Here is a 13,132-nt window from a genome sequence, read left to right as displayed (position 1 = left end):
CTACTCCCTCCGTCTCATTGAAGATGACTCACTTTTCTTTTTGGTTTGTCCCAATCAAAATGACCCATTGCTTAAAATGGAAACTATTTTATCTCTACTTTATTCCATCTCTCTTACTTTACTCTCTCCACTTAACACACAAAATAAAGTTGCATAAAATCTCGTGCCATTCAAGGGGTCATCTTCCTTGGGACGGAGGGAGTACTAGTAACTTTCTCTAAACTTATATAAATAAGTCGATCTCTCTTACTCTAGGTCACGGCTTCTCCAAACTCTCAAGTTTTATGTATTGCATAACCAACTCATGTAGTTTTTATATTTTAGTTAATTATTTTGACTTTCAAATTATATTATTGGTTGTTTCTACAAATTAATTAAATGCATAACTTTTATTATTTTACTTATATATTGCATAACCAATCCCCATAAATATAATCATATACTTTAAAATAAAAGTAACCCATTTTTTTTATAGTTTTATACGAAATAAATGAAACATCAAAGATATTAGTCAATTTAAATATTTTTATATTTATATTAATATATAAAGTTTGATTTTTTTTTATTACTAGTTATTAACACATGTAAAGAGTCGGGTATTGGGGTACCCGATACGTCGGGTATGGATACCCGGGGCGGGTATTGGAGTACCCAAAACTATATCGGGTCGGATTTTAGATAGACATTTAGATGATTTTCGGGTTTGGGTACCCGGTTTTTCCGGGTCGGATATCCACGGATACCCGTATTCCCACACCTAGTTCCACTAAAGAGTGCCTTGAATATACAAGCATATCAATGGCATCCCATTACTAATTTTTTATTAGTAGAGAATATGGCTTGCCTGTTTTCCTTATAAACAATGAATATTTATCACACAAGTTATGTACAATTAAATGGAACTACAAACTGTGTTTCTTTTTCTTGCAAAAAATCAACATTATAATTTCTATCAGAATATGGGTACATGAATTAAAATTGATAAAAATGATTTGAGGTTGTGATAGATTTGATTGTTTACCCTATTATAGCTAAAAAAAATGAGCTTAATTAGGTAAAAGAAATTGGGTAATGGACCACTTCACCCCACCAACCTCTCCTCATTAATAATCAATAAATTTTGCTGCCAGAGCAAGGCAAGTTGGGGATTTGGGATCTCAACAAACTCAGACTCATAGAAGTGACATGCATGATTCTATTTTAAACACATAATTATATTTTTAAAATTCATAAATCATAATCTGGTAGTGGTATGCATAACGTCACAATGGTAGAAAAAGTATTCAGAAAACCTTATTTTAGTAAAACTGATAATGCCAATGTTTTATAATCGATTTTTTTTATTATTTTGGCCAAGCTGAAAATATGTAAATCGTGATTAATACAAATAGACAAAAAACCATGACTCAGAAATTAGGCAAGTAGTATTATATCTGGTCACTTTGCATGAAATCGATGGATAAAACATAAAATGTCAAAATTTCCTTATTACTATTTTTTCCCTATATTAATAATGTGTTAAACGGTAAAAAAGTCTTCTAACCAAAAGAGATGAAATTAGGTTATCTGAAATTTATACAACCTGTCGAATTTTTTATAACCTCAAAACAAATAAGGTAAACAATAATAAATGAAGTTTATCCATTCGTTCTAAATTTCTTATTTTTTTTTGTTTTAACTAATTTCATATTTTAAATCCCTTTAACAATAAAAAGCTTTACTACTTAGGAGTATTTAATTCTGTTCACGGAGATAAACAAATGGAAATTGAATTGATATTGAAAATATGTAAATTTCCCATTTTACCCACAGTGCCAAAACCCCAATATAAACCCCCTGACTCCACTCTCCAAAAAGCCGCACTCCCTCTCCCTACGCTCCCAGCGCATTTTAGCACCCACCACCACCGTTTCTGAAAATGGCGACGTCAGCTTCGTCGACATCCCTCAAGCTCTCGTCGCCCTCCACCGCCGCCTCACGCCTGCGCCACCGCCCCCTCCACTCCGCCTTCGGCCTCAGCAGCCTCTCCCTCCGCCGCGACCAGCCCCGCCGCTTCGTCGTCCTCTCCATGGACGCGAAGCCGACGATCCTCGTCTCGGAGAAGCTCGGCGAGGCCGGCCTGAGCCTCCTCAAGGAGTTCGCCAACGTCGATTGCTCCTACAACCTCAGCCCCGAGGAGCTCTGCACCAAGATCTCGCTCTGCGACGCGCTCATCGTCAGGAGCGGGACCAAGGTCAACCGCGACGTCTTCGAGTCCTCCGCCGGGAGGCTCAAGGTCGTCGGCAGGGCCGGCGTCGGGATCGATAACGTGGATCTGGCCGCGGCGACCGAGCACGGCTGCCTCGTGGTGAATGCGCCCACTGCCAACACCGTCGCCGCTGCGGAGCACGGCATAGCGCTGCTCACCGCCATGGCTAGGAATGTTGCTCAAGCCGACGCGTCTGTGAAAGCTGGTTAGTCATTGATTGAAACGTCTCAGCATGATTTGTGTTTTGTTGTTTGATTCAATTGGATTTCAATTCCAACATTCCGCTTAGTTGAATTAGGTTGATTTTGCTTTGAATTCCTTTGGCGAATTCTGGATTTCTTCTAGCGAATGTTCAACTTGCTTTCTCTTCTATGGATCTTTTGCTGGATATTATAATCTCTGTATTTTGGAGACTGATTCAATTAGGTCTTTAGTAAAAGTATTTTCATTCTCTTTTCTTTTGAGCGGGTGAAAAAGTGCATTATTTTATTGCAATTAGGTTAATCAATTCCCAATTAGGGGTTTTTAATTACATTAGTATTTTATTAGGACGGATGCATCGTGATTTTGGATGTACGATGGGAGATGAATTTTGAAGAGTTTGTTTTCATTATGAGCTTTTTGGGTGTTGATTATTGTCGACTTGCTCTAAGTTATTGTGTTGTAATCCATCTAGGTAAATGGGAGAGGAACAAATACGTTGGTGTGTCTCTTGTTGGTAAGACGCTGGCAGTGATGGGTTTCGGTAAGGTTGGATCAGAAGTTGCTAGGCGTGCAAAGGGGCTCGGTATGCATGTCATTGCGCACGACCCCTATGCCCCAGCTGACCGTGCTCGGGCAATAGGCGTGGAGCTTGTGAGCTTTGACGAGGCTATTTCAACGGCTGATTTCATTTCACTTCACATGCCACTCACCGCTGCTACATCGAAAATTCTCAATGATGAAAATTTTGCGAAGATGAAAAAGGGTGTTAGAATCATCAATGTTGCTCGTGGAGGTGTGATTGATGAAGAAGCATTGGTGAGGGCCATTGATGCTGGAATTGTAGCACAGGTATGAATTAGCTATAAGTAATTGGTTGATACCTATTACCTTGTAAGAAGCACTTGTTGATTTTCGTCTCTCTTTCCAGGCAGCACTGGATGTCTTCACAGTCGAGCCACCGCCCAAGGATAGCAAGTTGGTACAGCATGAAAATGTGATTGCTACACCACATCTTGGTGCCAGCACGATGGAAGCCCAGGTTTGTTGGACACTTCTCAAAGCTTAGTTTTCATCTCAATCGCTGTTTCTGCTTGTTTCTGTTTATAATTTTTGCACGAATTTACTTTCAGGAAGGAGTTGCTATTGAAATTGCTGAAGCTGTGGTAGGGGCGTTGAAGGGGGAACTTGCGGCAACTGCTGTCAATGCACCCATGGTTCCTGCTCAGGTACTAAAAAAATTGTTAGTCATAGGTGCCTTGCATCCCCCAATTATGAAAGCAAACTATAGCCTGAATCGGATATTGTATATGTATTTCTTGGTGACATGTTTTTTGGAATTAAATTTTTGAGCTCAATCTTTCTATTACTAGTGTCAAGTTTGAGATCAAAAGTAAACTTTTTTGCCTTATTGTGTACGCATAGGTACTTATTTCTAACAAAGAGGGAACTGTCAATCCGAGTATACCTTTTTGTTTCTTTCATCCTCTGCCATAGCCCTTGAACTTTATAATCCAATAATATCTTCTGATTAACTCTTCATGTCTCTAGTAATCAAACTGCCCTCATATTTTGTTAAGGAAATCATAAGTTGCTGAAGGTTTTGTTGTATGATTTCCTTGAATGCAGGTTCTCACCGAGCTGAAGCCCTATGTTGCCCTTGCTGAGAAGCTTGGCAGGCTTGCTGTCCAACTAGTTGCAGGCGGGAGTGGTGTGAAAACTGTGAAAGTTACATATGCGTCCGCTAGGGCTCCAGATGATCTAGACACACGGCTGCTCCGCGCTATGATCATTAAGGGTCTGATAGAGCCCATCTCAAGCGTCTTCGTGAATTTGGTGAATGCTGATTTCACGGCCAAACAGAGGGGCCTCCGCATAACTGAGGAACGTATCATCCTGGACGGTTCACCTGAAAGCCCACTCGAGTCGGTCCAAGTCCAGATTGCCAACGTTGATTCGAAATTTGCCAGTGCCATATCCGATGCCGGTGAGGTCACAGTGGAAGGACGAGTCAAGGATGGAATTCCACATCTGACAAAGGTGGGGTCGTTCGAAGTGGATGTGAGCTTGGAAGGCAGTCTGATTCTGTGCAGGCAAGTTGATCAGCCAGGGATGATTGGGAAAGTGGGTAGCATTCTAGGACAGGAGAATGTGAACGTGAGCTTCATGACCGTCGGAAGGATAGCCCCGAGGAAGCAAGCTGTGATGGCCATCGGAGTAGACGAAGAGCCAAGCAAGCAGTCGTTGAAGAGGATTGGTGAAATCTCAGCCGTTGAGGAGTTTGTCTACCTAAAGCTTTAAAACTCCAATTTTGGATGTCTATTTCAGCAGCTTCAGCTTTAGGTATTGAATAATCCAACTACCCAGTTTTGGCAGTGGTTATCTCATCAAATTTTGTTGCTAGGAGTACTCTCCTAGTGAAATTGTTATGTAAGAAAATTTTCTTAGCAAGTTTTGCTAATTTATTGCTTTGATTTGATCCTGCAAGCTTGTTCTCCAATTACTACATTAATGCACCATTCACACAAATGAACATGAGTCTTTTTGTTGGTCCGTGGAGACAGTAGTTAGCTCTTAGTTAGATACTAACCTTAGCCAATCAATCATGTTTACAATTTGTTCTAAATTGAACATATGGAAAGCAATTGTGCAATCTTCCTATACTGCCAAGAATCTAGAGATTGTGACAAATCCATCACCAGTTCATTCAAAACTGCCAGGGCTTGATGAATCACCCTTTATTGTGTGTAACAAAAACATTGGTACATATTTCATACCAAGAGCTGCCTTTGTGTTCGACACTAGGACACTTGTTTCAGCTATGAACCGGAAAGGAAAGGAACCTGAGCTAGAGTTGTCGGAAGCGAAATGTCAAGATTATGGACTGCCAAATATGCAGCAATACCGGCAGCATAACCAGCAAAAGCGAAGCCACTTATCTGCAAACATGATAAGAGAATCAGGAAACTTCATGTTGTTATAGGCAGCATATAACTTGCATAACAGGATATACCTTCCGGAGGTACCAAAAGAAGTCGACTTTCTCCATCCCCATGTATGCAACACCAGCAGCGGAGCCGATAACCAACATGGATCCACCTGTGCCAGCGCAATATGCTACTAGCTGCCAAAACTCTGAATCTTGTGGAAACGAAGAGAGATCATACATTCCCATTGTTGCAGCGACCAGTGGGACATTGTCAATGATCGCAGATACAACTCCAATTGAACTTGCAATCAGTTCAACATTTGGTATGTGGGAGTCGAGGTAGTTTGCCAATTCCCGCAGAATACCTGCTGCCTCAAGGCTGTGAACTAAAATTAGTTGCTAATATATCTCATGATAGGCGTAGAAAAGGTTTTCACAAAAACAAGATGATATCTTTGACCGAGAAATAGGAGTTACCTGCTAACTGATAGGAGGATACCAAGGAAGAAAAGAGCTCCTTGAGTGTCGATTCTTGATAAAGCCTGTGGTACTTTCAAGCGCTGTCTCTCAGATTCACCATAGTGAATAGCATCGGTGAGGATCCAAAGAACTCCCAGTCCAAACAGCATTCCCATAAAAGGAGGCAGCCCGGTGAGTGCTTTGAAAACTGGGACAAATAACAGAGCACCAATTCCAACAGAGAAAACAAGTTTGCCTCGAGGAGCCATCTGTTCTGATGCCAAAACATCCGCGGTGTTCTGTCCTTTCCCATTAACTTCACTGGATGAAATAAAAATAAAAAATGTCATTTCTTGTTTAAGAAACTTTAGTTGCCAACAATATTATACATTTATATCTGGTGGCATTAAACTCTCGGGAAGCCAGAGGTAGTACCTAGTGAGGGACAAAAGAGCCAGAGGGACAGTCAGTGAAACCAGCGATGGAATTACTAAGCCCTGTGGCCAAAGAAAGAATATAAATAATTTCGTGTGAAAACACAAAAAGGTAAGTGATAGAAAAGAAATGGGAAAGAAGAGAAAATATAGAACAATAGAAATAAAGAACAAACTACTAACCACTTCTTAAAACAATAAACAGCTAAATATTAGTTATCAACTAAAATGCAGTGCAGAGTACATTTTCTGTTTGTTGTTTGTAGCACAAAAGTATATTGGTCATATACCTATTTAACCACCTCAGGCCAATTTTTTCCATCTTACTGTAGATGCAATCTGTATTTTTCTAATTGTCAATTTAAACTTCTTAGTTGGAGGGAACATGTTTGTTTCATTATTCTACACAAAGCAACTTCAAAGACACAGCCATGACCAAAAAAAACAAAAAAGGATGGTACATCATGACTTTGTTTTCCAATAAAATTTGCAGTCCAATAAAATACTAATATATTGACTATAACAGAAAGAATAAGAGGTCATAGTAGAGAACCTTCATTGTCTGCAATGTGGATATTTGACCGTGTATCCAGAGCATGGTGGTGGTAACATCACCAATTGGTGTCCATGCTCCACCAGCATTTGCTGCTATAACAACTACCCCACCCAGAAGCCTGCCAATCAGCAATTATCAATACATGCCTAAACGGTAAACACATGCTTAAATAAGATCTCCCATTCTTTCCTGTCAATGCACGTACCCAGTAACCCAGTCGCTTCAGACATTTAAATTCTTTCTCGTAAAATATAGAACTAAGGAAACAAAGTTTACAAGTTCACATCTCCTGTAACAGGAGATCCTTCAAATGCTTGACAACTTATGAAGTGTATAGAATGTGACACCTTAGAGTTAAATAAAAAATACAAAAGAATCAATCATGTGTTCTCTTATGCTCCTAGGATAGAATACAGCACATTCATGTATGGCCAGGAGTGGATAACATATGTTATGGAAAACTTAATCATAGTTTGAGGATATTTTTTTGGCAGAAGCTGATTAAAAAAGAATGACCAGAACAAAGTTCTTGCAGGCTGTCCGTGAAGACCTCATATTTATCATATTTAGAATGCAAAATTGGTAATACTATAAGCACTTGCCTAGTATCTCTCTCTAAAGAGATCAAGATTAACCAAATTCTTTAAAATGAATTCGTCAGACAAAACGCTTGAGTATTCTTATCTGCATAAGAAGGGACAATAGTGGGTATGAGGCACCTACTTCCGATATTCTGAAGGTGGCACCAACTTTCTCAACAATGAAACCATGACAATAGTGGATGTCAAGTTGTCGAGGACTGAGCTGAGGAAAAATGTAACAAAACCCACCTGGATTATTTATAACAATCAGTCAAAGAGGCAGTGAAGGAAAACAAAGATGCATTGCATATTTTTCACAAATTGAAAAGAAAAGGATCAAGATCTTTACTTGATAAGGAGACCAACTTGCTTTTTAGCGGTGATAAAAGAAAAGGCTTAGAGATCATTTACCACCCAAAGTAGAGTTCTTGGCTTGCGAGTTGTGATGTTATCTGTGACCAGCTTGAACCCTTGATGAGCATCAACTATCTCCACAATGGTCATTGCACCAAGCAAGAAAAACACTATTTCACTGACATCAGCAGATGCTTGAGACAACTGTGAAACAGCTATCTCAGTTGATGGGGCCTGCAAAAAAATTCATCTTGAATTTGCTGACTTCCAGAAACATAGATATACTGGTTGAATGAAACCCAGACCCAGACAATACACTAAACAATCCCAGACCCAGACAATACACTAAACAATTGGAATTGACTGATTAAGGGTCTAAGATAGTTTCTAGGAGTAGGAAACTTGGTATAACTGAAAGGTCCCCCCCCCCCCCATCTATAGACATCACATAAACATAAATAGTTTTAAGAGTAGAGATGCAGAGAGACTGATTAAAAATCACGAGATAACAACAGATTATAACATTCACAGCAGAGTGAAAAGTATTAGGAGAATGAAGCCTACACCTTACCCCAATACTCCTTACAACCCACAAGCTAACAGCCATCAAAAGTCCAACTCCACTTTTGTTGAAAGCAAGAGATTCCTCAAATATTATTCCAGCATACCCGATTCCAAACAACAACGCCATTGCAAGATCCTGGTCAACAACTAAGTTTATGTTACAAAGGATATTCAAAAAATTTCTTAAGCATTTCAGGATTTCACGCAGATGTGTGTGAACCTGGTTCGCTGCAACCCACGAATGATTTATGGCCAGAGCTCCTGTTCCAGCAGCTGCCAGAACTGCAAGAGCTTTCACCAAATCTGTCTTTGGTTGGTAACTAGCTTCAAATTCTTCAGAACTTGTATCGTCAATAGAACATAAAGGGTCACATGTTCCAGGTGGATTTGAGTCCTATATTGTAAATTCAGATCACAATCAAACTCACACTCACAAATATCTCACCAGAAACCTATCACAACTAATTACAAAATCAATCGATTTGCATACAAAATATATGAAAATGCAACCGAGAACGAGAACGCATCCAGGATAACCTAATCAGTCAAATTAAGTTGTGAGATTAAAAGATGAAGAAGACCTGGAGCTGGGGGCTAGTCGACGAAGTAGAAGAGGATTCTTGTCGGGCCTTGTGTTCGGCCCGCGCTAGAAGAAGTTCATTCCTGCGCAAAAACAACCTTGAGCTCACTCCTCTACAAAACGAAGACGGGCGCAGGTATTTATGAGATGAAGTACAACAGAGCTTTATTTTAAGAGGATGAGGAACAACAACACTCGACATCACTGCATCGGCGTTTTTGGCAGTAAACGGATTGGAAGTTGAAGAAGCTGAGAGTGAGTGGAGTGAAATCATGGATGTATGGTTTAGAGTTTAGAGAGAGAGGTTTTTGCTATTCTAAGTCGGTAGAAGAGGACATTTTCAGCTAAAAGCGTGTTCTGAATAAATTTATGTAAGACGCGTGGTTTTCTCTACCTCTTTTATTATATCTTCTCCATTTCTCACTTCCGATACCAATGCCAAATTTTCTTCATCTCAGACCACAATTCTCGAAGCCACACTTACAATACCTCTAATCGCTGGAGTAGGAGATCCGCTACGCCAGGCGTTTCGCCCTTGATTAATTATGGACGGCGTTCGCGTTTGCTGCTGGATCAATTTTTCGAATCAGCTAGTATGAATAAACTGATTTTGAGCTATGGTGATTGTTAATCCTTCTTTTTCAGTGATTGACAATCAGTTTTACCGAGAAACACTTGAAAATCAGTTGCAATTAGATGTAAGCAAAGCTGGCAATGGTTGGCTTTGCTTCCGATTTTAGAGGGAAAAAGGGCTCCTCGAGGTATGACTACTTCATCTTGCTTTGATGGTGAAGATGTTTAAAATGTAGTACTACCTATTAGATTCAAATGTAGTTAAATAGAGATGAATAAGAGAATCCCAAATTTGACACCATGTAGGTGGCATTAAGATAAAAGTTCTGATGAGTAAGAACCAAAATGTTCCCTTGGCCTCGGTATTTATGTACTGTGATATACTATGTTTTTAGGTTCAGATAGTGAGCAATGCTTCTACACCATTGATATCTTAATATCATTCCCGTGTCTCATCTTGTGAAGCATTACCATTAGATAGATGGAGAACTTTTCTTCTGACCCAAAACATCTTTTCACCATCTTCTTCTTCGAAAATCACAGATCTCTGCGTAGTCGAGGCTTTTCTTGAGTTATGACATTGTCATCTATTTATCCTCCAGAATTTTGCCAACATAACCTTGGCTATCACAGTTTTGGTGGGAGTTCTTAAAGGAATCTCCATCTTCCAATGTGCATCAGAGAGTTAATCAGGTTTGTCTATTTCATTCCTGAAAATGATGCCTAATTTATAATGCAACTAGTTAATCTGGTGGATGTTGTGAATCCTCTGTCTGTTTTATTCTCATAACACACATTCTAAAAATTATATAATGTGTCTCAGCCACACAAAAAGGGAAAAACAGGGGAAGCCCTTCAGTTTTTCCATATAGTAGAGACAATCAATAAGTCTATACTTATTTCCTCCTCCCAAAAAACCAGTATCTGATCCCTCCCCCATCCCTTGCATGTTATGGCCACCACGGGATACACCAGGGTGGCCTCGGCTGCAGCATTGGTTGTGGTGGCGATGATCCTCTGCACGGCGATCCCGGGGGCGGGAGCAACCATGTTCCCGGAGGTGGAAATAACGCTGGCTAACGATGGGGAGAGCCCGGTGTGGTTCATGTGCCAGATGACGCAGAAGGGGGACTCCCTGTACGAGCTGCCCCCAAACAGCACGTACCGGTTCAGCTTCACGCACGTGGCCTTCCCGATGCGGTGGTGCTACATGTACATCCACCCGGGCAGCCAGGGCTTCTTCTGGGTGTACACGGTGCGATCCAGATGCACCAAGTGCTTCTGGAGCATCGACAGGCACCCTTCTCTCTACCGCAACGACATCGGCCGGTGGGAGAGGCAGAAGCTCTTCATGCCCCCATCTTTCAATATCTCCAATTTCTTACTTAATGAAACTCAATCTGCCAGATAAGATATATAATCAATATGCACATCTCTCTATTTTTTTGTATTGTCGTGTGATTGGTTTTGTATCTTTCCATCATTTATCGTATATTGATTTCATTTTGTTGGTTTGTCTGTGTTTGTTACTATTTATTAATAATTTCATTAAACAACTAAAAGTACATAACTAAAAAAATTTCATAATTAGAAATTTTAAATTTTACATAACTAAGGGATAGATCCCGTTATCAATTTTTTTTTAACAAAGCAACAATTTAACTCTTTCTCCGAATGACCCGGCCACCTTGATGAAGGAGGACGGTGTGGCAGTTTGTTCCCAAATGTGGACTGAGAATTTCCGGCAGCCTGATAAAACTGTCACTAATTTGACAATTATTTAAGAAGGTTTGAGCTGTGGGTGTTGGCTTACCAGAGAAGGTGTGTGCGAATGCGACTGGGGCATACATGCCTCGCAGCTCCATCAAGTCGATGGAGGATTTGTTTGACCTGCGCAATGCAGTCCTCGATTGCAGGTTTAAGTTGGGGGCTAGGTTGGAATGTTTCATCAGATCCCCGACTGACAAGACTGATTACAAGTCGCTGTCGAAGAGGGAGATCAAGGCAATCTTGACTACCACACAGCCTTCACCTTTCCATGGTTTTGGAGCCGTTTATGAGGCGAGATTACGCAGTGCTCGAGGGTATGAAGGTTGGGATGGTGATCAATGCTGTGAACCTGTGATGGGGGATGTTAGGAATAAGAAGGTGATTGATTTGATAAAGGCGGCATTGACCACACCAGTTATTACAGATAGGGCTGACGATGGAGAGAGCAAAAAGAAAAAGAAAAGGAAGTAACAGAAGAAGAGAGTTTTGGCAGAGGATGAGCCGAAGCCTGAGGCACAACCTTGTTTTAGAATGTTTATGATAGCACGAAGAAAATCGTCAACTTTTGTTCATTAATTCATCGAGAGGCTCACTAGCAAAGCTCTATGCTGCAAAACACAAACTGAAGTCAAGAGCTAAGGTCTACAAGATTGGTGCTCGGATTTTGAGTCGTCCTTTAAAAGAAAAGAAAGGACAGTCACCAGATCGGTTCCATAATCTATTGAGAATGGGTCTTGTAGAATCAATTGATGGGCTTCAGTGTACCTGAAATGTCTCTAGTACCTGAAACGGACTATTCCCCGTTTCCATTAGGTTGCAATATATAAGGCTCGAGGACCTTGGAGGAGCAACGAAACTTGCTTAAGGATTGTGGCCTGGTTTCACCTCAGGATTATATTTCACCTGGGCATACACGGTGCGATTCAGACTCGAAACAGATTCAAGTATTATTAGGAGTGTCGACCTCATTCAATGAGAAACCATGAGGTTTAATTTAAGGGAATGGAGCATGAATTTGTGATGTTATAATTAATTTCAAATGTCGAATCATTTTTCGAGTGGTAAATGTCACATAAGCTCGCTAGAACTTTAGCTTCAATTGTAAAATGAACAGTGGTGATAAACACATGCTATATTTGTAATTGTAAATTTGGGTTAAAAATAGTGTACTACTACTATATATATGCGATGAAAAACTTAGCTTTTTTTTAATGGGAAATCCTAATTTAAAGTGTGCTTACTACTATATTTGCGTTCATCTAGAACTACTTTCTATCGCCAACAGAGACAAAATTCCTGTAAAAAAGATTAATATTAACACTTTTCATGATATAAAGTAAATATTTGAAATTTAGATCTTCATTCTGTAAAATTGAAGTTATTGGACAAATTAGTTTTTTAAAGCTAGGTTTTTGCATGCATACAGTGAAGTTTTCTCTACGTATACCGTGCAGTACTACTCCATAAAATTTGCACCAAAATTCATTAAATGCTTCCAATCTTGATGACATAATCAAAAATCTAAAACACTATCGCCACTCTTGTTCATAGGCCATAGCTAATTTAATTTGGAAATTTGTAGATTACGTAAAGATCTTTCCGGAACTTCCCTTAATACAAACACACTTGCCTTAATACAAACACCTTGAAACATGCCTTAATTACATAAACATATTCCAAATCTATTTACTCAATTTTATTTTATTTTGATCGAGTTGTAGTAAAAATGTTGTAGCTTGGGAGATTTATGCAATTTTGATCGAGAACCGCCAATTTTTTCTAGCTATTCAACAATTGTTAAAGAATCAAAAGCATGAAAACAACAAAATCTAACATCAATGTTAATCTATATTAACATAAAAACCCTAACGTTGTAGATGAAT

The 13,132-nt window shown here is 39.7% G+C and overlaps 3 protein-coding genes across 9 annotated transcripts; 2 read left to right on the top strand and 1 right to left on the bottom strand.

The window, feature by feature from the left end:
• The first annotated feature begins 1,865 nt into the window (after window positions 1-1,865).
• On the top strand, window positions 1,866-4,931 carry LOC125222424 (D-3-phosphoglycerate dehydrogenase 3, chloroplastic-like). The gene is made up of 5 exons (XM_048125018.1): window positions 1,866-2,453; window positions 2,925-3,301; window positions 3,381-3,491; window positions 3,583-3,678; window positions 4,079-4,931. The coding sequence occupies exons 1-5, from the start codon at window positions 1,919-1,921 to the stop codon at window positions 4,748-4,750; spliced, it is 1,791 nt and encodes a 596-aa protein (XP_047980975.1). The 5' UTR covers window positions 1,866-1,918; the 3' UTR covers window positions 4,751-4,931.
• A 199-nt stretch (window positions 4,932-5,130) lies between these two features.
• Window positions 5,131-9,212, bottom strand: LOC125222425 (sodium/proton antiporter 1-like). Its single transcript, XM_048125019.1, has 10 exons — window positions 8,908-9,212; window positions 8,547-8,720; window positions 8,334-8,462; window positions 7,820-7,996; window positions 7,551-7,657; window positions 6,825-6,945; window positions 6,273-6,334; window positions 5,856-6,158; window positions 5,463-5,757; window positions 5,131-5,388 (listed from the first exon to the last, which is right to left on the bottom strand). Exons 1-10 carry the CDS (start codon window positions 9,178-9,180, stop codon window positions 5,269-5,271), a joined length of 1,761 nt encoding a protein of 586 aa, XP_047980976.1. The 5' UTR covers window positions 9,181-9,212; the 3' UTR covers window positions 5,131-5,268.
• A 118-nt stretch (window positions 9,213-9,330) lies between these two features.
• On the top strand, window positions 9,331-10,985 carry LOC125222426. 7 transcript variants are annotated; one of them, XM_048125028.1, is made up of 3 exons: window positions 9,331-9,667; window positions 10,113-10,172; window positions 10,455-10,985. In XM_048125028.1, exons 2-3 carry the CDS (start codon window positions 10,150-10,152, stop codon window positions 10,888-10,890), a joined length of 459 nt encoding a protein of 152 aa, XP_047980985.1. In that variant the 5' UTR covers window positions 9,331-9,667; window positions 10,113-10,149; the 3' UTR covers window positions 10,891-10,985. The 7 variants fall into 7 exon arrangements, with proteins under 7 accessions (XP_047980985.1, XP_047980978.1, XP_047980982.1 ...); XM_048125021.1 differs by having other exon boundaries at window positions 10,082-10,172; XM_048125025.1 differs by having other exon boundaries at window positions 9,332-9,667; window positions 10,303-10,985.
• Window positions 10,986-13,132: the final 2,147 nt, after the last annotated feature.

This window comes from Salvia hispanica, chromosome 4 (assembly GCF_023119035.1).
Source record: "Salvia hispanica cultivar TCC Black 2014 chromosome 4, UniMelb_Shisp_WGS_1.0, whole genome shotgun sequence".
In the NCBI taxonomy this organism is placed as follows: domain Eukaryota; kingdom Viridiplantae; phylum Streptophyta; class Magnoliopsida; order Lamiales; family Lamiaceae; genus Salvia; species Salvia hispanica.
This window is presented reverse-complemented; position numbering and strand designations above follow the sequence as displayed.

Excerpts from the sequence above, each read along its gene's own strand:
- LOC125222425 (XM_048125019.1), bottom strand. The coding sequence starts at position 9,180 with ATGATTTCACTCCACTCACTCTCAGCTTCTTCAACTTCCAATCCGTTT. Across the intron at positions 6,159-6,272 it reads GCTCTTTTGTCCCTCACTAG|TGAAGTTAATGGGAAAGGAC; the intron begins GTACTACCTCTG and ends TATTTCATCCAG. Across the intron at positions 5,389-5,462 it reads TCTTTTGGTACCTCCGGAAG|ATAAGTGGCTTCGCTTTTGC; the intron begins GTATATCCTGTT and ends TCATGTTTGCAG.
- LOC125222426 (XM_048125028.1), top strand. The coding sequence starts at position 10,150 with ATGTGCATCAGAGAGTTAATCAG. Across the intron at positions 10,173-10,454 it reads TGCATCAGAGAGTTAATCAG|GGTGGCCTCGGCTGCAGCAT; the intron begins GTTTGTCTATTT and ends GGGATACACCAG.
- LOC125222424 (XM_048125018.1), top strand. The coding sequence starts at position 1,919 with ATGGCGACGTCAGCTTCGTCGACATCCCTCAAGCTCTCGTCGCCCTCC. Across the intron at positions 3,302-3,380 it reads ATGCTGGAATTGTAGCACAG|GCAGCACTGGATGTCTTCAC; the intron begins GTATGAATTAGC and ends CTCTCTTTCCAG. Across the intron at positions 3,679-4,078 it reads CACCCATGGTTCCTGCTCAG|GTTCTCACCGAGCTGAAGCC; the intron begins GTACTAAAAAAA and ends CCTTGAATGCAG.